Source organism: Crocodylus siamensis, chromosome 1, assembly GCF_052110815.1.
Source record: "Crocodylus siamensis isolate JL-2025a chromosome 1, ASM5211081v1, whole genome shotgun sequence".
NCBI classification, from domain to species: domain Eukaryota; kingdom Metazoa; phylum Chordata; order Crocodylia; family Crocodylidae; genus Crocodylus; species Crocodylus siamensis.
Window position 1 is genome coordinate 172,381,616 of NC_143395.1, and position 24,598 is coordinate 172,406,213.

Here is a 24,598-nt window from a genome sequence, read left to right on the forward strand (position 1 = left end):
TCAAATTAAGAAGGATTCGACTGTAAATGTTCACCCATCAGTAGTTAACTAATCATGACTTTTCAATAGAGTTTAAGGGAAAGACCCTCCCTTCGCAGATTCCTCAGGACTCTGCTGTCTAATATATGGTATTCATCTTTAACTAAGCAAGAGGACCTGGCTGGAGTCCATCTGCCCCCTGACTAGATTCACACTGTTAAAATTTGTGGGTAGGACTTAATAGGATAGTTCCAAATAAACTTATAGAGATACAGATTCAACTGCCACAGAAAAGCACAGAAAACCACTACCATCATATGATAATGGGGAGCATAGACATTTATATTTGCCATAAAGACAGTGTAAAAGATAAAAGTCAACACTGAATTAAAATCATAAAGGCAGAAACTGCTATTTTTGGATTTTAATTTATTGCAGGCAGCCTCACACCAATTAATGTGTACACTTTGGAGTGAAGGATGTTAGTGTTCAAAATATTTCAGACTTTTTTTTAATGTAATGATAGCTTTGATAGGAGTAGGGGACCTACAGCAGAAATGAAGAGTTAGGATGCATCTTGACTATATTTCAAAATTAGTAGTTGTCATTTGAAAGTGTATTGTTTTTTAGGGGATTGTGTGGTTTGGAGGGTATTTTTGTTTTGATGTTCCTTTTTGCTTTATTTTAAGGGCATTGGATGTTTTATTACAAATGCACATGAGAAGTAGAAGACATGACCTTGATGAGGTGAGCAAAAAATATCTATTATTAAATAGTCTGTCATTTGCAAGAGCAATGTTGTACATCAATGCAGAGTAACAATTTATGCCACTGTTTTCTATACAATTTAAAAATAACCTAACCTTGCTTCCACAAACAGCAGCAGACATAGGGTGTTTTGCATTGAGCACTAATATTTATGTATGTTTATATGCACATTTCCAGATTCCAAAAAGTACTTGATGAAATACTTAGCATGCAGATTGGTTTAGACTGCATAAGGCATTTTTGCAAGAAACATTTGTTGCAACACGTTTCTGCTGTTTCTGCCATTTTCTGTAGCAGAAAAGCAAGAGAAGATCTTGGCTCTGAAAGCCCTGCTGCTCTGAAAGTGGGTCAGTAGAGAAACTTCAAAGCTCAGCAGCAAACTTTGAAGTTCCATAAGCTTCACAAGCCATTCCTTGAAGTATGGTGTGTACCCGCATGCACACTGAGCAAATCCAGGTGGCCACTGCTAAGCACCAGGAATGTCAACTCAGACAAGAGCTGGAAAATTACTTCTGTGTTGCTGGTGATCCCCTCAGTTTGCACTCACCTGGCACAAGTGAATTTTCACTAGCAGAAAAATTAAGACTGGTAATGAATGTGGATTCATGCTGAAATTGTTTGGTAGACATCTTGAATGAACTCTCCAGTTAGGGAGCAATCAGCAAACATCATCCTTTGTTCACTGTTCATGCAGCATCAGACTAACAGGGGTCTATGTTTGGGATGCCTCATCACTAGTGATAGCCATAATCACAGCACCTAACTCTTATTTACTGCTTTTCATCAATAGTTCTCAAAGTTCTGTAGCCCCAACTTATAGGATGGCAAACAAAGGCATGAAAAGATTTAGGAAAGGTCACCTAGCAATAGGGCTGTGCGAAATGGGCCCTATTCAATTAGGATTTGGTCCAAATCAGGAACAGCGATTTGATCTGTTGATTTGGATCACTGGCCCTGATTCGATTCAGCCAAATCCGAATCTGAAGATTTGATGCCGATTCGGCAAATCAGTGATTCAGACACAGGTACAGCTTTAAAAGTTTTTTCCTACATACCTTGAGGTAGCAGGCATGGCTCATGATCGCTGCAGCGCTGAAGTGCCTGGAGCGTCCCACAGGAGCACCGAGGACTCTCCAGCATGCTCAGCAGTGAACCCAGAAGTGGACCAGAAGTACTTCTGGGTATGCCAGGGAGCATGCGGGGGGTGCCCCTGCACTCTGCTCCCAGCTCAGCGATTGGCCACAGGGGGACCCCGAGTGCCTCACCCTCCAGACCCAGGAGGGACCATTGCTGAGCCAGGAGGATGCTGGGGTGTGTGTGGGGGGGCGGGATGCTGCATGCTCCCCGGTGGACCAGAAAGTGGACCAAAAGTGCTTCTGATCCTCTTCCAGGTTTGCTGCCAAGTGCGCTTGGGAGCTCCCCGTGCTTCTGTGGGATGCTTCATCTGCTCCAGCACTGCAGCAATCACGAGAAAAAACATTTAAAGCTGTGTCTATGTCCAAATAGCCAAATCTCTCTTAATCGATTCAGAGAGATTAAAGGGTCCTCTGATTCGATTTGGAGATTCAGCCAACGAATTGGGCTGAATCTCTACCGAATTGAATCAGGGACCAAAGCTTTGCACAGCCTAGTGGACAAATGCGGACTAGAGCACTCAGTTACATTATGCAATACAGATTAATAATAATGTGACCTATCATATGATGGATATAACGAATAGTTTAAGCAATAACTATGGCAACTAGTTTGTGAACAATGAGTTTCCTGTACTATGGTCACACAAATAAATTTCAAATAATGATTGAATTAGTCAAGATGACAAATTGAAGCCTTCTTGAGGATGTCATAAACTCAAAACAGGCTTCCAATAATAAATCCCTTGCGTCTGCAAATGCCTCTATTACTGAACCATGCATTATTTCAGTTCCCTGATTCTGTTTGGCGGTGGAAAAATGAAAGGGTAGTCCTGTGATTAGGACATGAGACTAGGACCTCTGATACATGGGTAAGATCTCTGCTTCATAGACTTTCAATTTGGCTTTGGACAAGTCAGTTTTAGTGAGAGAGAGACACCATAGGATAGGATCAGTGACTTTGCCTATGTAAAACTCCTGGATTCTTAGTGAAAGCACTTAAGAACAAAATTAAAAAGACAGTAGTCATTAGGTTTTCTTGTACAAAGCTGCCAACACTGACCTGTTCAAGGTCCTTCTCCTTGGCAGCGCCATCAAGTGCTGTCCTTCGCGATCCAGTGGCTGCTGGAATTCCCGGTAGTCTTCTGCTGAAACATGTATGGGAAAGAATTCCCCAAAGTCCATCTATCTGCTCTTCATTTGTCTCCCCTTCATTTTTGTTAGTGGATGGGATGTTCAGGCCTTAAGTGATTAGCAGAGTTTGAGTGGCTACATGTTGTCTCTCTCTCTCACTTTGATCTATGTTAACACCACCAGAAGGCTGCCAATGGGTGATTAGGTTCCCCTTGTACTAAACACAGTACAAACTAGAGCAGAGAATTTAGGAAGGAATACTTTGGGTGAGAAGTGCAAAACTTGAGCTTTTGTGGTGACACTGGCTCTGTGGATGCAGGGAGAGCAATGGATGTGGTATACCTTGACTTCAGCAAGGCTTTTGGTACACTCTCCCACAGCACTCTTGCAAGCAAGCTAAGGAAGTATGGGTTGGTTGAACAGACCCAGAAAACTAGCTGGATCCTGGGGCTCAAAGAGTAGCAATTAATGGCTTGATGTCTAGTTAGCAGCTGGTATCAAGTAGAGTGCCTCAGCGGTCAGTCCTGGGGCTAGTTTTGTTCAATATCTTCATCAATGACCTGGAAGATGAGATGGCATGCACCCTTAACAAATTTGCTAAGGACACCAAGCTAGGAGGAGTAGTAGATATGCTGGTGGGTGGGACTAGGATTCAAAGAGGCCTTAACAAATTGAAAGATTGGGCCAAAAGAATTCTCATGAGTTTCAGTAAGGACTAGTAAAAAGTCCTGCACTTAGGATGGAACAAACCCAAGCATCAGTTCAGGCTGGGCACCGACTGGATAAGCAACAGCTCTGCAAAAAAGGACCTGGGGGTTACAGTGGACAATAAATTGAATATGAGCCAACAGTGTGCCCTTGTTGCCAAGAAGGCTAATGGCATACTGGGCTGCATTGGTAGGAGAGGTGCCAGCAAATCAAGGGAAGTAATTCCTCCTGTTTGACGCTGATGAGGCCACATCTGAAGTACTGTGTCCAGTTTTAGGCCCCTCACTACAGAAAGGATGTGGACAAATTGAAGAGAATCCAGCAGAAGGCAACAAAAATAGGGGCACATGACTTAAGAGGAGAGGCTGAGGGAACTGGGCTTACTTAGTTCTGGAGAAGAGAAGACAGAGGGGATTCAATAGTAACCTTCAGCTGAAGGGTGTTTCCAAAGAGGTTGGAGCTAAACTGTTCTCAGTGGTGGCAGATGCCAGAACAAGGAACAATGGTTTCAAGTTACAGCAAGGAAAGTCTGGGTTAGATATCAGGAAGAATTTTCTCTGCATCCTTGAAGGTTTTTTAGACCCAACTAGACAAAGCCTGGCTAGGGTGATGTAGTTGGTGACAGTCCTGCTTTGAGCAGGCAGGTGGTCTATATCTATGGTTCTCAGGCAGGTGGTCTATATCTATGGTGTGTGGGGCAGGGGGTTGTGGGCCACAGGGGGACATGTGCCCCCCAGATTTGTGTGCCCACAGTGGGTTGCAGCCTAGGTGGACTGGCACAGGCAGGAACCATCTCCTTCACCCAGCAGGAGGGAGCTGACACAGGAGGGCAGAGCAGGGCAGTGAAGCTCATTGTTTCTACCACAAGGACCCCCATGCCAACTGCACCATCAGCAGTGTGAGGGGGAGGCATACTGCCCTCACCTCTTCCTGCCACCAACCACTCCCCTCAGGTAATTGGTCTACCCTGCCACCATGGCCCAGCTGTCACTGCCACTCCCCTCAGATCACCCACACTGCCTGCTACTCCACATGTCCTCTGGGGTAGAGCCATGGCCTGAGGGGAGCTGCAATGGTGGCTGGGCCATGGAAGCAGGATAGAGCCACGGTGTGAGGGGAGCAGCTGGCAGTGGGAGGAGGTTCAGGCAGCATGGTACCCACTCAATCCATTACTGCTTGTGCTGCTGGTGATGTGGCTGGTGCAGGGGTCCCAGTGGCAGCAACAAGTCTCGTTACTCCACTCTGCCCTCCTGCACTGGCTCCAGCCTACTAGGCTGTGGAGCCAGCTCCTGCCTGTGCTGACCTGGCCAGGTTGCATCTCTGTGCTCACTGTGGGTGCACAAATCTGGGGGTACCCCCCATGCCCTACCAATGAGTTGCCTGCGTTCCCCCACCCCAACGTGTCATCTATGCCCTCACCCCCACCCCATAGACTTACCTGTGGAGAACCGATCTTCATGCTGCCTCGCTACCACATGCAGGTCCACACATGCACATGGTGCCCCCTGCATGACTGCCCTCCTCCCACTCTCCCCAGCCCCCAGCAGCCACTTGCAGGCTGGAACTCTGCCAGTCTGAAAGGGAAAACCCACAGTTTCCCAGTTTTCTCCTTTAAAGGAGAAAATCCATGATTGTTCATGATTCTTTCATATACTCTTGTGACCCACTTTTGGGTCATGACCAATGGGTTGAGAAATGCTGGACTAGATGACCTCCTGAGGTCCCTTCCAACCCTCATTTTCTATAATTCGGTGGCAGTTCATGTTCCAGGTCTCTGTTCATAAGAAGCAGCATTGTTTTGTGTGTCCCTTTTTTGTGAGGACCACAACTGTGCAGTTATGCATTGTTGTTCAGCATCCTCATGGATGAGAAGGGAGTAGATATGTAAACATAGACATTGATATTGGCACCACTTACTTAGGGAACTTTAAGGGCAAAAACTGTGACACTTAAGAAGTTTACACAGTAGCTGAGCAAGATTGCAACTTGGGACATACACACCTAACCACCACCTCAACCCCAGCTTAAATCTTTTTTTTTTTTTTTTTTATCTGCTTCCAGACATTTTGAAGAAGGTTCAGGGTTGTGAATTGGAAACAAAAAGTTCTACTAGGTAAGGCACCATGGCTGAGGTGGATTTCTGATGTACACCTATCCTCAGCATTCACCATTGCCTCGTTCAAGTGCACTGCTCAGCATGGTGGCTTTTGAGAATCCCATTGTGAGGTTCCTAACTTTCCCCAGGTATTGAATATGGAAATCCTCTCTCTAACCCAGGTTTGTGAACTGTGCTGTGGGAACCATATCCTTTCTGCAAATCTGGGCAATACAGGGCATTTTGTAGGGTTTAACATTCAATGGAAATAAATAGCTTGAGGCTTGAGATTTCATAGTTTAAAACTCACAAATTACAATGGATTCAGATGGAGTCTGCATTTTTACTAGCACTAGCCAGTTCAAAAGCAGAGTCATCTTTGCTTGCTTGTTTCCACAGCGTAGTGTTGATGCTTGGTGTTGTACTCTCAGACAGAAGGCTAAGTGGGAGTTAGCAATGTACCCTGCATGACAATTAAATATCAGTTTAAGTGATTATAAATTGGGATGTGGAAAGCTATTTTGTATCTTTTGAAGAGCTTCAGTTAGAATAGAAGAGGTGTTTTTGGTAACTATAGTAGATATTAGCCTGACTGACAATCAGTAGGCAGGGAAAAGTATACTGAAGAACAATCTGAGCTAAAGTTACTGAACTCTAGGTTAATATCATAGACAAAGGAACTTTCTGAAATGATGCCTTTAATTGAAGAGATCTGTAATGTACTTATGACTGGATCATACTGAAAGTATTTCACTTGAAGTCCAATCCTGCAAATTTCTGGTGCCATACCTTTGATACTAGACTTCCAGAAATTTGATGGTGACTGGTTCCTCATAGAAGATACCTAGCAATTCTAAAAGCAGTAGATTATTACTGTATCCCATCACAGCATATTTATTATTTACTAATTTGCTGGACTGTACCTTGGACCAACATTTAGGTATGGACATCTTCATAGATAAATGATACTATTTTGTGGCAGCTCAAAAAAGAGCAACAACCCACATTAGAATGGAGGAGGGACTTGTATGTATCTTTTAAAAATATAAGGTGGAGGTTGGCTGAATAATGACTAAAGGAGAATAAAGTCATCTACAGGAGCCTAAAGGCTGTGAACACCAAGGGTGAGGACTTGTTTTAAGAAGTGCAGAAAGAGTTCTAAATAAGGAATGAATGGACTGTCCGTCTATCAGGGAAAGCTTGATGATGCAAGGTATGTGCAGATGTTACACTTAGATCAATCTAACTAGGATTAGGTTGATCTAAGTGCCAAACTGTATGTATGTACAGTCAGGGAGTTCAGATCATGAGAAGAATGACCAGCCCACTCTAACTTTGTTCACCTAAGGAGGTGCACTGCGTAAACCAAGCTAATCCATGCCTGATCTAACCAAATGCATATACAGTTTCAGAGCACAGCCCCAGACCTGGGAAAGCCCAGCTGCTTGCTGACAGCCTCCTACCCTGCCTTCCACCCTGACAGAGCTATTTTTAGCCCTCCAACTTCCCTACCCACAAAGAGACAATCCCCTCCCCCCAGCCCCTCTGATCCTACCCAGAACCCTCCTGTGAACCCACGAGTGCCCTCTCTCCCCAGACTACTTATATCACATTTCCAGCACCAGTGAGTGTGTGCAGAAGCAGGAACCTGATCTACAACCATGTGGCTTAAAGTAAGCCCCGCGATTATAGGTCAGGTCCTGCAAACTTACGCCTATGCCCATGGTGAGATTTATTAGGTAGTGTAATAGCTGATTGGCAGAAGGGCCCTGTCAGCCCTGTCACTCACCATTTGCTCCTCATGGTTGGGAGGCAAAAACTGCAGTTTTAAGCCATGGCTTTTGCCTCCCATCTGGTCAGCAGCAAGCATATTTAAAATGGCAGTTTCCACCTCCCGGCCATTAGGAGCAAATGGTGAGTGGTGGGGCCAACAAGGCCCTTCTGCCAGTCAGTGGCAGAGGAGGGCACAGCAGGGATTTCAAAATTAAAGGAGCCACTGCACCATGAACTGGGCCTGCAATTTAAACCAGGCTGTACCTATGAGGTCTTTTCCACTTCCAGTTTCTGGTGGTCTTAAAACAAAGCATTTGTGTTCACATACCATTTTCTTTCTGGCATGGGTAGAAAAACAGTAGGATAAAAGCAAAACAACTTCCCAGAGGACATTTCCAAACTCAAACTGGGATGCTGAGCAACAAACATTTCTTGTTGTCTCCTTACCATGCATACCTTTTCCGGTTAGTTTTTTGCTCTCTGTTCCTGCTGGTAGCAGTATATACACAGCACAGTGGGTGTGTCTACACGTGAATTAATGCATTTATGAGGTACTAAATAAATGCACATTAGGCTGCATTAATGTGCAGTAGTGCAAGCACACACTTTTTAGGTAATGCTTAATGCGCAGTAGCCTATTCCACTGTGCATTATTGTATTAGCACATTTTTATGTGCCACTTTAATGAGCAGTAAAATAGGCTATTGCACATTAAAGCGTACGTGTAGATGTGCCCAGTATCTCAGAGCTAAGCAGTAAAGTAGTACACCCACAGTGAGCTACAGGTACTGAATGCATCACTGGGGAAGTTCGATGTTTTGGTAGTTTGGCATTTTATTCCTTCACATTTGTATCACTTAGCCTCCGATATTGCCTAGCTCTTCAATCTATTTATTCCCAAAACTGTCTCTGCAGAGAGCAAAACTATAGCCAATTTAAAGGAAGCCACATACCTGAGTGGATTTTTTAAGGTTTATTCAAAGGGAAAGAGAGAGTAGGTAATTTAGAGAGAAAAGATGATGATGCAAAAGATAGGATGAAAAGCCTAACAAACACAAAGGAGAAGATGCCCTGTGAGGTGCAGTGGCAAAAATTTGTGGAAAAGGCAACACTGGAGATGTAGGAAACTATATTTTAAAATAAAAAGTATCTTTTTTAATGTGAATTGTGCCCGATGTGTGTATATTAGGGTTTCATTGATGAAAAGCTGGGATGCATTTTCTGATGGAATTTTTTCCTGTAACCAGACTTCAGTCTGAGGAAACTTTCATCCTGGGCTCCTCATAATACTTCAGCAGAACAATTTTCTTTGCCTTGAAATCTCCAACTCTACGCTAGCTCTTATTTATACCCCTCTGTGCCCAAGGGAAAGTCTACTCATTTCCTCCCAAGAAGGATTTATTTCTCCCTCCCACATCTTTTTACTGCCTCTGCAAATTGCTTCACATTTTGTGGGCTGCTCAGGAATCTTCATCCAGAGCTGCTTTAAATATTTGGACATATATTTTGTTGGGCTTTAGAATTGCATTCTTTCATCATTTATTAAGAAACTTGTGAGTTCTTTCTGATAGTCTTTTACAGAGAGAAAGAAAGATGAGCCCCATTTTCTATAGTACAGATAGGGGAAAAAGCTATTAATAAATAGGTTTTTATCTTCTTTATTAAACACATTGGAGAGAATTGTACTTCTAGGAGTACATTTACAGGTGTTATCTGCAGAAAATTGGTCACATTTTTTTTCAGATTCAAGAAATTATAAATTCCTTGGGAAATGTCCCTACACTATATTCCAACCTTATTTTAGCAGCCGATAAAAAACAATTCTAGGAGTCCACCAGGGTAGAATATGTCTCACGTGCCTGAGCCAACCACTCAAATGTGTTTGCAACGATATCATTTCATGAAACGGATGAGAAACTAATAAAAGATTTGGAGAGGGCCTGCAATCCTGGCTTACTTTCCTGTAGGTAACTTAATTCCTGAAATTCTGTCAGAAAAGCAAAGCTTTAGAAGACTAGATGATAATATCTGACATTTCTGTAATGCTTTATTTTTAGAGAACTGACAACTTTTCTCTTAAGACACCCTACAGATACCATTACAGTTACATCTGCAGGTGAAGCAACAGCATAAATGTTGCTAAGCTTTTTAGGACAGCAAAGGACAGAAAGCCTGCTAAAGAGTCAGTTGGGCCATTGAACATTAAGGAAATTAAATCAGCTTTTTGCATCAGACTTTTCTACGGAAGACGTTAGAGCAATTCCCTCGTCAGATCCATTCCTTCCAAGAGACGGATCAGTAGAAATGACCCAAATGGAGGTGTCAGTAGGTGAAATTTTAGAGGAAACTTAACAGTAACAAATCGTCAGGACCAGATGGCATTCATCATAGAGCCCTGAAGGTGCTCAGATCTAAAATCGAAGAACTACTTACTGTAGTATGCAATCTATCACTAAAAAGTCCTCAGTCCCAAACAAATGGAGGATTTTTATTGTAACACTAGTTTTTTAAAAAGAGCTCTAGATGGGGCTCAGGGAACTACAGGCCAGCAGATCTAACTTCTTTCTCTGGCATATTAGAAGTAGTAATTACAAAACAGTTCAGCACATGGATGAATAGGACTTCCTAGACAGAAATCAGTGCGACTTTCCTAAAGGGAGTTAATGGCTTACCCACTTATTAGAGTTCTCTGAAGATGTTAACAAGCACATGCTCTGTTGATGCATCATATCTGAACTTCCAAAAACCTTTTCCTAAGTCCTGTATCAAAGGCTCATAAAGAAAGTAGCTATCATGGAAATTAGAGGGAAGAACCACTTGTGGAACAGAAATATGCTGAAGGATAAAAAACAAATCAGTTTTCAAAATGGAAAGAAATAAACAGTCTATGAGTCTCCCAAAGATACAACTGGAACCACTGCTGTTTGATATATTCATAAATGATCTAAAAAGAAGGTGAATAATGAGATGGCCACACTTGCAGATGGCACAAAATTGTCCAGGGTGTGAAAGACCAAAAGGTGAAGAACTACAGAAAGATCTGGCAAAATTGAGCAAATAAGCAAAAAAAAATAAAATGTACCAAGTGATAAATGGTTCATTCGCACCTTGAATATTGCATGCAGTTCAGTCATGCCCTTGCCTGCCACCTTTCCCCCCCACAAAAAATGATCTAGAAGAACTGGAAAACAAAAAGAGAAAGGCAACAAGGATAAGAGGTGTAGAGGGGCTTCTATATAAGGAAATGCTGAAAAAGTTAGGAATTTTCAACTTAGAAAAGAGAGGGGTGATATGTGATAGAGGTTTATAGAATATTAAATGGTTCAAAGAAATGAAATAAGGATTTTTTATAATTTCTAAAAATACTAGAACTGGGAGACATGCAATGAAACTATTAGATAGTAGCTTTAAACTAATAAAAGGTAGTTTTTTTTTCACACAGCATGTGATTAATTGTGTGTTTGGGTCCCTGGGCACACAACTGTTACCACTAGTATGATGTCCTTTGTTGACATCTTTAAGAGCACCCGGCTTCCTGCAGGCTTCAGAGCTTTACCTGGAAACTGAAACTCTTAACTCCTACAAAAAAATAACCATCAGCTCATTTAATTACAGACAGTAAGATTTCCCTTAATAGTTCTGTAAAAGTAAGGTTTTGATTAGGGAAACAACAAGCATAGATGTAGGGCCTTTTATGCAATGTTTGCCAAGTGCTCCATCCATTTTAGAGATAGCATACTGAGACAGCAGTCAGGGATAGTGCTGAATGAGATTTCCAATAGTCTAAACATTACTGTCCTGCCCTGTCCACTTATTGCTCCACTGGACATTAAGACTTCTGAAAAGTGCATTGGGCTAGTTGTTCATTCTTGCTTTGAACTTCTGAGTGCTTAGAAAGCTTCCCCCCCCTACAGATGCAGCAGTTAAAATCAACAGAGCGTACACCTATACGCTTTGTCTGAGAGCTTCTCCCTTTTACTGTGGAACTTATGAACAAAAGTAAAACTGTCAAACAGTCCTTCTATACATGCCCATATGGTGATGGTCCTACTGTGCTGTGCTTTAGCACTTCTTTATGGATTCCAAAAAAGTACTAAAGCATGGCACAGTAGCAGCCTGTATTGTACTGTACGCTGGGCACATGGTTATTTTTAGCTAGTCCTTCACCGTAGCAGTGCACTATAATGAGTGAGCACACCACTACAGTGAAGTAGCTGCTGGTCACGTGTAGATGCATGTGGTCGGTACAGCATGGTAGTGAGTCACCATAGCGATGTACCATCCCATGTAGACATGCCCAAAGTGTTGTACATCATCTTCCTTGGATTGCAAGCAAACAGCATTCTACCTCTTGTCCAAGCAAACAAAACAACTGCTGCACATCTCAATGGATAATACAGAAACATTTAAATAAGAAAAAAGTTTTAACTTTAACTTCAGCTGGTTAAGCAGGGTTTAGCTGACCTAAAGCTCCCTGTGAAGAGAATAAAATGGGAGCATAGGAATTGATGTGAAAGGAAGCATGAAGACTGCAGGAAAAATCTTGCAGCTAAAGTTTAGAGGAAGTGTCTATTCACACTTGAATTTGAGTTTTATGAGGTCCGGGGAAAAACCTGGAACCTATTTTCATAGAGGTGCAAAAACATTTGAGATCCCCCAACTGATTACTCAGTATCTAGAGAAACCATCTAGGATCTGATTCACCACAGTGTAGATCTTTAGGCGGATTATAAAACATCACACTTTTAGGCAGCAAAAGGAAACCAGTATTAGGATAACTTTGGTTCCAAGGATCACTTTACCAACCTTCAAAAATACATCCCCAAGCTAATCTGGTATTGCTTTAAGGGTCAGTTGCCATGTCTACATGTGCATTAATGACCTGTGGTTTCTGCGCATTAAGTTTAGTACCTGTAATAATAGGTACTAACTAAATGCACAGTAACTGGTGCTCCTATGCAGCCTTTTAAATGACACTAATGCACAGTAGATTAATTCTAGTATGCATTAGTGCAATAACAGGGCTTCCACCATGACATGCTAGTGTGCAGTCAAATTACTCTACTATGCATTTAGACTCTTGTGTAGATGAACCCAGCATAATGGAAATTTAAGCCTGATAGCACTATATAAAGATGACAACATGCACACACTGGCTTCATTTTTATATTGAAACTTTCATAGTATCCCATGGGCATTCGCTAGTGCAGCAAGATGGGCGATCAGGAATTCTCTCACTATAATTATATACCAAAACCTTTCCAATTTGGCTTCTGTCTTTGCAGCACTTCACCCAAATCTCTAGTATTCCAATTCACACAGTTTCCCATTCCTAGAACCCACCTTTCTATTCAGAAACTTCTTATAAAAATGCACGTATTCATTTTCTTCACAAACATAAGTTGTGACCAGTAAGTCGTCATATTTTTTCCTAAAAATACAAGGAAAATCTTTTCCTGGAGACATATTTTAACTATTTCCATAACAGGAACTCACTGCAACAAGGCTTTTCTTTGCATACTTATAATTAGGCTACAGTGATTACATGGTAAAGTACTTCAACCACACCTTACATTTGCATCATCTCCACCTGTGTAAAAGTACCATTGCTCCACTGAAACCAGAAGAAATCTGCTCATTTACACCACTGAAGGGTTTGGTCTTTGAACACTTGTAACACTTGCCTGAAGTAGTATCCATCTTTGCTTTTGTATTTGTACATGAAATTCATTAACCATAATCTATCCATCTTTTGTCTCAGATTATACTTTGGATTTAGAATTTTATCAACTATCACATTTTTAAAAGCTTGCTCACAACACCATTGTGATACAGAATACAGTAGTACCTTAACAGCAGATATGCAAAGAGCTCCATGACTTGGAAACAAATATTTCAACAGTTAAGCGGTTCTTAGTGGCAATGAATCTCCTTTTCAGAGCCACAGGAATATAGGTCAGAATACTATAGTCTTTACGGGGATCAGTCATTTTTAAATTTAATACAAAAATTAACACAGTTAAAAAGCCTATGGGTAGATTTTAAAGTGACTTTTTCATTGCTCCTGAGTATTTCTTAATGTCTATCAAGGCCATAAACCCTTCAAAAGGAAAATAAATGTCATGGTGAAGCCTGCAAACCTCATCTATCAATCTGAGAAGTGACTGTCCAAATAATTGCTTCAGATAAAATTCAGAAACTCCACATTTTCTTAAACCAATATGTTAAACTAGAAGTCGGGGTGTTGGTTGTAGCTGTGTTGGTCTAAGGACATAGGCAGACAAGGTTCTTTGAGCAAATCTGATATCAAATTTGAGTAAATAAAAGATATCAGATTTACCCCCAAAACCTTTCTAAACTAGAAGTGTCAGTCATTTTTCCAAACATTGGGAAGTGTCTCTCTCATTAAAGGCCCAATCTTATCTACATTTAAAACTTAGAAAACTATTTTTTCTGTGAAAGTAATAAAAGGGTCACTATGTCAACCAACATGAGCTTTCCAACTTGAATTTTGGACTGCTCTCATTAAATCCCAACCAATTTCCTTATAGGCTGTTTAACAGTAACTTACCCCAGTTACATCCATTCTTTTCATGGTACTTCTGCTCTAACAAGTTTTCCCAATGATCAGGATAAAGAGGAAGAGTTCATAAAGCATTTTTAGCTCCTAATCCTCATTGAAGGATAATCCCTTGGAGGGATTTCCCTTGATCCATTATTTCTATAATTTACTATTAAAGTGACTATTTAATTAATTCAAACGGGAAGTCCGGTCTCACAGGATATGCTTCTTATGCAATTCTAAGCTGCTTGGTAGCTATAGTTCACCTGCTGAATGGAATCAAGGCTGTTGCTCACATATCAATTGTCTCATCCCCATTCATTATGGTAGATCATGAATATATTTAACATGGATTTCATAACTTGGCTCCTAGAAAAGTTGCTGAGAATGGGTGACACAATGATATGTAAAAGTCCAGTCTCCACTAGCAAAGTTTGAAATATCAAGGTTCCTTACAAGCAGAGTAAGTGCCATGCATGTGACAGGGCCTTGCCTGAGCCCCCGATTTACCAGAAGACTGCTGGTTGGTGTGAGCCTGGGGAGAAGGAAAGGCGCATGGCCCCACTTGAGGGAACATGTGCCCAGCTGTTCCAAGTAAGCCAGGACCCAGGTGGTCAAGCTGCAATCCAACTAGCCGGCACCATGCTGGCTGGAGGAAGTGTGTTAATGGCTCGGAATCAAGGTTAAAAGACAGACAGAAGAAAGAAGAGGGAAGATGCACTGGGACTCAAGGGGAGAGCCCATGCATTTCCCTCACCACTGGAAAGGACCTCAGCACTACAGACACTGCCAAACCATAGCCCGTGCCAGAACCCTCAGGTAGAGCAGTACAGGTTAGGCGGGGACAGGAGCAGGCAGCGCTGCAAAACTGGGTGGGAGAGCAGCCAGAAGAGCTGTGCAAAGACAGGTGACCAATGCTGTCTGACTGTCAGGGAGAACTATGGGCCTGGAGCTTGGAGAACAGTGATCCAGGGCATGGGGCCCATGCTGAGTCACCTCAGGCCAACCCAAACAATGCAGCACCCTGCAAGGGATGCAGGCAAGGGGAGCCTGCAAACATGATGCAGCCTGCCGGCAGGTACAGAGAACTTAGACAAGGACAGTTGGAAGTGGTAACCCGAGGCAACCTGGACTAAGTTCACTACTGTAGTAGGGGTACTCAGCTAATGCTGAGGCATCAGTGCCCTGCCCAGCCAACTAGCCTGAGCAACTTCAGTTTAGTTATCTTTTTCTATTGGAATCCTTTGAAGCAAAGGCACAGGCACCATCCTGAGCAACCTTGAACCACACAACACCTACAAGAAGGACCACCAAGCAGAGACCAGACTTACCATCAAGGTCCAACAGCAACATTTGAGCAGAAGGTGGTAAAGTGAAGGGGAGGAGGAGCCCCACAGAAGATCAACACAGACTCGACCGCACTAAGACCAACTAGCAACCATAGGTAGCATCTCCCCATAATTAACCATTTACTCCACAGAAACAGGTTGTGGCAGTTGAGAGGAGGGAGTTGCATCACAAACTGGTGAACAGGGCATGCACGCTGCCTATCAGCAGCTTTTCTGGGCATGTACCTGTCAGCTGGGCATGTACCTGCCACAGTGCACAAAACTGTTTGGCTTGCTAGCACTGTTGCTGCTGCTGCAGGCATGTAACAATGCTAACTGCTAGCATTGTTGTAGTTGATAGTATATTATCATAAATGCGATGGTTAGGCTGTGCCCTCCAGACCATTCACAGAATGCTCTTGTAGTTAGCCGAGTGTGTTCTAATTTTGTTTGTACTACCAGTTCTAAAAATTTTGCCTATGAACTTCTCTTATATTGTGTAATGACGAAAGCCTACTATTAGAAGTAGTCGCATATTTTAATCATTTATACTCACTCTCTAGTTTCAGTATGTTATGGCATTATTTTCCACTTCCTATCCTACTGTATTGCAGTGTGTTGCCATAACTTGCTAGACAGCTGCTGTCTTTCAGTCAGCCAGTTTCAGTGGCTGCACTTTATTGGTGTTGAAAGAGAACCCTGATCTGGTAGTCTGAAAAACAGCATGCACACTCTCAGCTTATCAATGAATTGTGGTGATAACATGAAAGATTAAGTCACTAACGCTTCTTCAGTGAGTTAAAAGATATAAATGAAGAAGGATGGCAGTGACCAATATCAGTATAGCTACTTGTTTGAAACCTTGTTTGCTTTTATAGTTAGTTTATATTGAGCAAAAATCTGTGTGAAAAGATTATTTTGATGTACCTCAAATAGCATCATTTAGAAGGCAAACAGCAAAGTGAGAAGTTGAACTGGGAACAATATGTACAAGTGCATTGAAGGAAAAACAATGAAAGCTGTGCTCTTGGATTTGTACAAGTCTCTCCAGCATCCTGTAGACCAAATAAGAATTTGTATAATCTTTCCCGTTGCTGAAGTAAGCCAGCCATAGGCACAACAGAGATAGGGAACAGGAGAACATTTCCATCCAAATTCTTGGAATATACTGAGGGCAAGAAAAATAACTGCAGTGGCTGCAACTGAGTATGATATTTTTTGTGTAGTCCCTCAGCAGACAAATTGTTTCAACTCACAAGAAAGGGACACCAGATAGGAAACAAAAGGGAAGGAAATATCAACTGAAATTTTGCAAATCTAAACAGCTTTTCCTTTTTGCATCTTGAGGCCCCTTACACACAGAGCCTAGTATGTTATATAGAATATTAGACGACAGCAACCGTGTCTCCCCTATTTCACCTCTAATTAAATATAGACAGCTCTGTCCAAGGCTGTCTTTATATTTTAGATGCTTTGGCAACAGGTCTCTGGATATAACCTACTCGTTCTAGCCAATTCACTGACCTCTGAGTTTTCACACAATTTTAGTATGAGAATGACACTTAAATGCAGGTTGCTGCAGTAGTGTACCTAGGCGTGGGTAAGGCACCTATCCTGGGTACCAGGTTAGGAGAGGCACCAGAATTGGCCCCCACCTCCATGGAGTCGGTGCTGTGGCAGTATTGCCACAAAAGGAACTCCAGAACTGTTCCTGGCTGATGCTGCTTTAAAAGCAATAGTCAGGGCAAGCACAATACATGCGGTGACTGTGCCAGCAGCAGCTCAGTTGAAACTATGCAGGACTCCCTCCATGACTCAGGTTGATGACCCCGTACCCTTGGTTTTGGAACCTGCATGCCCCCTGCTTGTGGCACATGTTTGGGACTGGACTAAACCAGATCTCTTGTGGACTGGAAAGGCATCAATTAGTTGGTATTTATATCCTTGGGAAAGCAAAAGGGAAGGAGAGCTCTTATCTCCTTCCTTCACCATCACAGAATGCTGCTTGACACTGTCCTGTTTTCTCTTCACTGACAAAGCTGCTTTGTTTTTACAACTTATCCAAGTATCTTAACCAAAATTATATTTATTATAGGAAACGGCATCTAATCCGAGTATATTTGCTTATATCAATCACTACCAATATTATAAGATAAAGCTGTTTTTCAGATATTTGGATCATCTATTTGAAGGACTTATTTTTATAAAGTCTTCTTTCAGGCCTTGTGCTCTGTTTAATTTGATCTCATTACTGGTTTGGCTGTACATACTGATTGCTTCCTTTACTTTGTTGACCAAGTTAGTTAGAACATCTGCAAAGGTTCACTTTGCGGTCACTCAGAAACAGACTTTGCAGCCTTTGGATTTAGCTACACTGCTGCAGCTTGGCCTGAACCCTTGAAAATGGGCCAAAGCTGGCAACATTTATTCTTCTGAAGGTCTGTTGCTGAAGAAAGTGCCAACAGCCAAACACCAAGGAAGAGAAGTGCTTAATAATAATTAACAGTCCGAGGGGAAAAAAGATGGAAGGGCAGTTTATAGGAGTCATAACATGTTGGAAATAAAATCCAGATATTTTTGCTGTTATTACAAGAATTCAGGAAAGAACCCAAATAAAAAATGGAATGCAAATATCAAGCTGCTTAGCATTCAAACACTTCAGTGTTTCCATCACTGCCCTTACCTCAAATTCCAATGATGCAGACTAGTCAAAGAGACTGAGAATTATTTTTCTTGTTTATGTCCTCAGAAGTGTTGAGGAACTTAATTGATCATTAAGGGTCAGACACACTGAACCACGCAAAGATTATTAATTGTACTACAAGCGAACCAAATCCCCAGCACTTTTTGAAGTCAATGGCAGCAATATACACTGAGAATTACCACTGTTGAAAGAAAAAAACAGATAACCTCTAAAGTGAAAATTTTCTTCTTTGGTGGGGGGTGGAATCAAAGAATGAATACAGATTTTCTTTATTTGCCTCCAGCAACAGAACAAGTAAACCCAATGCTCAGAAATTGTTAGTCTGATCTGGACAGGGGAGCCTTTGCTTCCTGTAAATCATATATTTCTCTTGCCAGCAACAATATTAGGAGCATTTACATCATGTTTCACATGGATCCTCTTCATGTCTTCCTTCAAAGAATTTACAGCTCTCAGAAGACACCACTTCATTACAGAATATTGAGTGCAAATTCTCACTAGGCTTTAATCTTTCTACTTAATTTAAGGAAAGTGGTACAAGGAGATGAGAGTATTGAAGGCTGCTGATTTTGCACATCAATTGCCAGTGCATTCATTTAACTAGTTGAACACCCAAATGTACGTACAGGCAAACCATGATCTTTCTGTAAAAAAAAAAAAGAAAGAAAGAAATGCTTATGGAAGACCAGCAAAACAGTACTGAGTAGCTTTAAAGCTACCGCCTGTTTTTTCAGAGCTTTGCATTTGGACTTGTTGCATTTCACTTGATTGATTCCAGACCTTTACTCAGTTTATCTAAATCATTCTGGATCCTAGCCCTACCTTCCCAAGCATCTGGAGCTCCACCTAATTTGGTGTCATCCACAGTTTGCCAAGCACACACATAATCCCATTATCCAAATCATTACTGAAGATGTTAAACAATATCAGGCCCAGGACAGAATCCTGATGAACCCCATTTGACACCTTCTCCCAACTAGACATTGAGCCATTGATGACAACTTATTGAGCATGATAAACCAACTAGTTATGTATCCACCTTAGTGCTGTCATCTAGTCTATTTCCTTAGGTTACTAATGAGGATATTGAGGAGATGGTGTCAAAAACCTTGCTAAAATCAGGTACATAACATCCACCGCTTTCTTCTGCCATCCACAGAGCCTCCCACCTTATCAAAGAGGAAATTCAAGTTAGGAAGGTAAGATTTGCTCTTGGTGAATCCATATAGATTGTTCCTCTTCACCTTGTTCTCCTCCACGTGTTTTGAAATAGGTTCTTTGATGATCTGCACAATAATCTTTCCAGATATGGAGGTCAGACTGATGGGTCTGGAATTCCCCAGATCCTCCTTCAGTTTCTTAACAATGGACACTATATTTGTTCTTTTCCAGGCATCCAGGGGTTCAGGTGACCTCCAAATCTCCTTCAGTAGATTAGCACAGGCCAACAGGTCAAATCCAGCCCATAAAGATGATTTAGTTCACCTTTGCTGCGGAGGGGCTGGGCATCTGCAGTTGTAGCAAAACCCCCAGTTTTTTTTCTTTTAAATGCATTTCCCAACCATTTCTGACTTTTTCTTTCCCTCTCTATTCTGTATAGATAAGTATAAATGAGCTAAGACATAGGATAAGCGTCGGCATTTTATTTTGGTAGCAATTTGCATTTGTTTTGTTTGTTCTCCTTTATATTGTATAATTATTACGTTTATATTGATTTTTACTGTTCTATATTACTGTTTTACTGGTAGTATGTGATTCAGGTAAGTTAGCATAAGACATTTCAAGTTTCCATTTTGTTTGTCAAGTCTCCATCCTGTCCCCAGGCCTGGTTGTGTAACCCATGACTCACACCTACCCCTCCTATGTAACTTGGTTCCTGAATGAATGGGGTGGATGAGGGTGCTTGAGAGACAATGGCAGTAGGTCTACAAACATCTCCCTTTGAATGACCAAACTATCAACACCAATACATGGACCAAGGACCCAGCCATTGGAACCACCCTCAGCATTCAAGAAACAAAAGATGAGGCAACCCACCATTGTGCCAAGGCTGCACATGCTCACTAAGAACACGTGGAGCCCTCTGGAACTGGACTGACCTTGCCTGGACAAGCCTTTCCCATAGGAGATCAGAGGTAGTCTGCCCCATAAAAGGGGTAGTGAAGACTGACTCTTTGGGACGCCCTCTCCATCTGGACCAGCACCGTGCCACACCACCTATCCACCCAGAAGCCCTGCCAGCGACCCCCCTCTGGACAACACCTACTGGACAAGGACCCTTTTCCAGCCTGGATAGGTAGCTATCATCCCCCACCCCCTCTTCAACCAAGGACTTGGACTCTGCTTCTCTTCCCCACATGGACTTTCCAGCCCTTCCACTGAGTCTCTTTCTCCTGCTGCCATTGTGTGTGTGTGTGTGTGTGTGTGTGTGTGTGTGTGTGTGTGTACACCAATAACTTCATGGGGCTGTGTAGTGTGCGGTCTGTTTAATAAACCTGTTACTTTGAAACCCTGAGTTGGGTTTGTCTGTTTCCTGACTGTTTTCTCCTTGCCATCACTTATCTGCACCCCCAGTCTCTAAGCCTGTTTCCAGCCCAAGCTCCCAGGTTTCTGCCTCGTCTCTTCCTTGCCACCACTTATCTGCCCTCCACCCCAATATCTCAACTGTCTGCCTCAGTTTCCAGCCCCAATCTACCTCAAGTAACCCCAAGCCTCAGTTCCTCAGTCAGCTTCTCTGTAGTCCACTGGTTCTAATCTCAGTTCTGGCAACATTCACTCCTTACACTTTAACTCTCTCTCTCACCTGAACCTTCCCCCAAATATCCCAGGTACCCCAAGCATACACATACATACCGTGCCATCCAAGTTAGGAACTTACCTATGTATAGGTGGGTTGTATGCGTGTGAACTGGTGAGTCTGTGTGTGTATGTATGTATGTATATGTCATTGTGTGTATGATATATGAATTAGTGATCTGTGTATGTGTACTGAGTGTGTGGGTATGGACAATTGATTTTTGTCTAACTTTTGGGGGTATAGTGTACGTGCTTGAATTGGTGATGGGTATGCATGTGCCTAGGCTGGTTTGGATGTGTATGTGCCTGAGCTGGTAGTGTGTGTGTGTGTATGCACCTAATTGATTTGTATGTTTGTATATGTGCAATTGTGTCATATCCTCCTGTCTAACAGCACAATATTGAGATCCTGAAAATTGGCCCGACCCCACAGGGCAACACAGTGAGGCTAAGTGCAGGTGGTTACAGCTGCCTGGGTTGTGGAGATTTGCAGCCCATGGCAGGGGGCTGGGTTGCAAGCTCCAGCCTACAAAGGTTATCAACACCTCCTTTAGATGCATCCCATCCATCCCTGCTGACTTGAAAGCATGAAACTTCTCAAAGTAATCACTAATAATGTTCTTTCACTACTCTGTTTGCCTCCTTTCTCATCTTTGCTGCCAAATATACTCTGCATCCATCAACTGACTTTATGCATGAAGACTGAAGTAAAAAAAAAAAAAAGGCATTATATACCTCAGCCTTCCTACACCATCCATAACTTGACTGTTTTATTATGACTGGGCCCTGCCCTAGCCACCAACTTACAGGATGGCTGGTAGCAAGTGTGAGCTGGTGGAAAAGAAAAAGCATGTGACTGCTTCAGAGAACGTGTGCCCGGCTGTTCTGGGCCAGCCCAGGTCCACATGGCCAGGCTGCAATCTGATGGGCCAGCATCATGCTGGGTGGAAGAAGCACTGATTGGCCTGGAGCCCAGGGGAGTGGGGCTAAAGGACGGGTTGAAGAAAAAAAGAGGGAACACATCAAGGGGAGAGCCCACGAGTTTCCCCGACTCTTGAAGGAAGACCTTGCTGCCACAAACATCGCCAAACCACAGCCCACACCAGAACATGCGCGTGAAGCAGCACAGGTCAGGCAGGGAAGGGAGCAGGTGGTACAGCAAAGCTGAGCAGGTGAACAGCCAGAAGAGCTGTACAAAGACAGCTAGCCAACACTGTGTGACCAGCAGGGAAACCTGAACTCCAGGAGTGCCGCAGAGAGCAGGGAACCAGAGTGTGGGGCCCATGCTGGGTCACCTCAGGTCAGTCCAAGCAGTGTAACACCCTGCAAGGGATGCAGATGAGGGGAGGCTGCAAACAAGGAGCAGCCTGCCAGCAGATGCAGAGCCCAGACAAGGGAAACTGGAAAATGGTGCCCCAAAGCACTCAGAACTAAGTCCCTTACCTCAGTAGGGGGGCTTAGCTAACACCAAGGCATTAGTGCCCTGCCCAGCCAACTAGCCTGAGCAATTTAAGTTCAGTTACCTTTTCTGTAATAATTCTTTGAACTGAAGGCTCAGGCACCATCCTGAGCAGGCTCAAACTACACGTAGCACCTACAAGTAGAACAAAGTGCAGATAAGACTTGCCATCAAGGTCCAACAGCAACACCCGAGCAGATAGGGATGGGGTGTAGTGGAGAGCCCCACAGAAGACTGACACAGACCCAACCTCACTAAGACTATTGAGTAACCATAGGTACTACCCCCATCGCTAACCATCCATCTTATAGAAACAACAAGTCGTGGCAGGAGAGAAGAGGGAGTTGCATTGCAACCAGGTTAAGAGGGCACACACACCACCCATTGGCAGCTTTCCCAGGCACATACCCATCACAACTGGTGCATTGGCTTGGAAACCCATAACCAAGGGATAAGCAGATCACAGGCCAAGTCACAATGAATGACACAGCAGGATAAGTGAAGGATGGCAACAGACACAATGTATGATCTTGCAACTACTACAAGAACTTACCAAGGCCAAATCCTGCAAGATGGAGGCCCATGCTGCCCTGTTCTTGAGACAAAAGCATCTCATAGAATCGCTAGCAAAGGCCCAAGCAGCCAAGTACAAAGGCCATGAGGAGGTTCACATGCCAAGATGGTTAAGGATGATGATCCAGAGCCATATCTAAAGTCATTCGAGCACATGGCCACAGTGGAGGACTGGGATGTGAACTACTGGGTACCTGGTTAGGGTCCTTCCTAACTAGCTAGGCCCAAATAGTTTATCGGACATCTTCTCATAGGGACGACTTCAACTACCAGAGGGTCAAAGCCACCACACTTTTACCACTTGGAGGTGTCTCATGAACATTACCTGAAGCACTTCGAGGCTAAGAAAAGCAAGGAGTACCGATGGCCCTGTCTGTTAGCCCAGCTCCTAAAAGATAATGAAGCCAAGTGACTTAAACTAGAAGAGAGGCAGTCTCAGGAACTATTTGAAATACTAGTCCTTGAACAATTTATCTGGGACTTTGAAGACCCAGGGGTGGGTGTGGCGGCAGCAGCCGTGCTCCCTAGACAGGCCATCTAGGTCACTGAGACGTATGCAGAAGTGGAGGAGGGGCTACATAACGAGGGGCAGATGAACACAAACCCTGCAGGTAAAAATAGGGAAAGGCAGTAAGCAGGGCACAGGGCCAAGGCCGAAGGGGTGACAGGTGGTTCTGGTGTGGGGTAGCTGGGTATCAAGTATGGCGTTGCCCTGTGGGGCTCCCTAGCCATGATATGGGACGTGAGTTCTCCCTCAAAGAGCTGGAACCAAGTCCTGGCAAGAGTGAGGTAAAAAAAAGGACTGTCATTTCAGGCATGCCTGTACTAAACAACCACACCCCAGGTCCATTGTAGACACCTACATGATGGTGGTGGTAGCCAAGGGGTGCACAATCACCACCGTATGAGATGATGCACAGAGACTGTGGTGCACACAACTGCCCTACTGGCTCAGGCAGGAACTCCAACCACAAAGATTACATTAGTCTGCAAGCACAGACCAAACACTTATTGAACAGCACCAACTGCCTGTGACAGTCCTAAGAAAGACACACAAGTTGTCGGTTAGACAATCCAAGGACATCCCTTGTCCAGTGATTCTTGGCCAAGACCAGTCATACTTCCCTGAAGTTTTGCAGGATGTCCTAGAAGAATTGGTGGAAAGGAAGGGAGTTAGATGAACAGATGGATTTGCCAGGGAGACCATGACAACTACCTCCACCAGAAACCTGATGGACCCCTGGCCCTAGAGGATGTGACTGACTTGGGGCAGTTCTGGGTGGAGAAAGTGAATGATTCAGCATTTTAGCATGCCTTCAGGGAGGGTCTGGTGCATTGTAATGGGAAGCTGCTATGGCCAGAGCTGGCAAGTCAAATGCCACATTTTGATGCGAGGGAAGATCTCTTATATAGGATTGGTAAAGGGAAAGGTCAGAAGGTAGAGGTGGCACAACTTCTGGTCCCTTAATGATCTAGGATGCCCCAATTAACCGAACACACAGTAGGCCAATGGCCAGACATTTCGGGTGAAGTGAGACCAAAGTCCATCTCAAAGCGCTTCTTCTGGTCCAGCTTGTATAAAGTTT

At 43.2% G+C, this 24,598-nt stretch overlaps 1 protein-coding gene across 1 annotated transcript in view; it reads left to right on the forward strand.

Annotated features, from left to right (window-relative positions):
• Window positions 1–20,683, forward strand: part of LOC149873658 (spermatogenesis-associated protein 7 homolog) — a 65,378-nt gene extending 44,695 nt beyond the window's left edge. Inside the window, exons 9-10 of the mRNA XM_090048974.1 lie at window positions 669–726; window positions 19,577–20,683. Of these exons, the coding sequence (XP_089905100.1) occupies window positions 669–726; window positions 19,577–19,705 (187 nt within the window). The 3' untranslated portion in view covers window positions 19,706–20,683. The remainder of the gene's footprint in view (window positions 1–668; window positions 727–19,576) is intronic.
• Window positions 20,684–24,598: the final 3,915 nt, after the last annotated feature.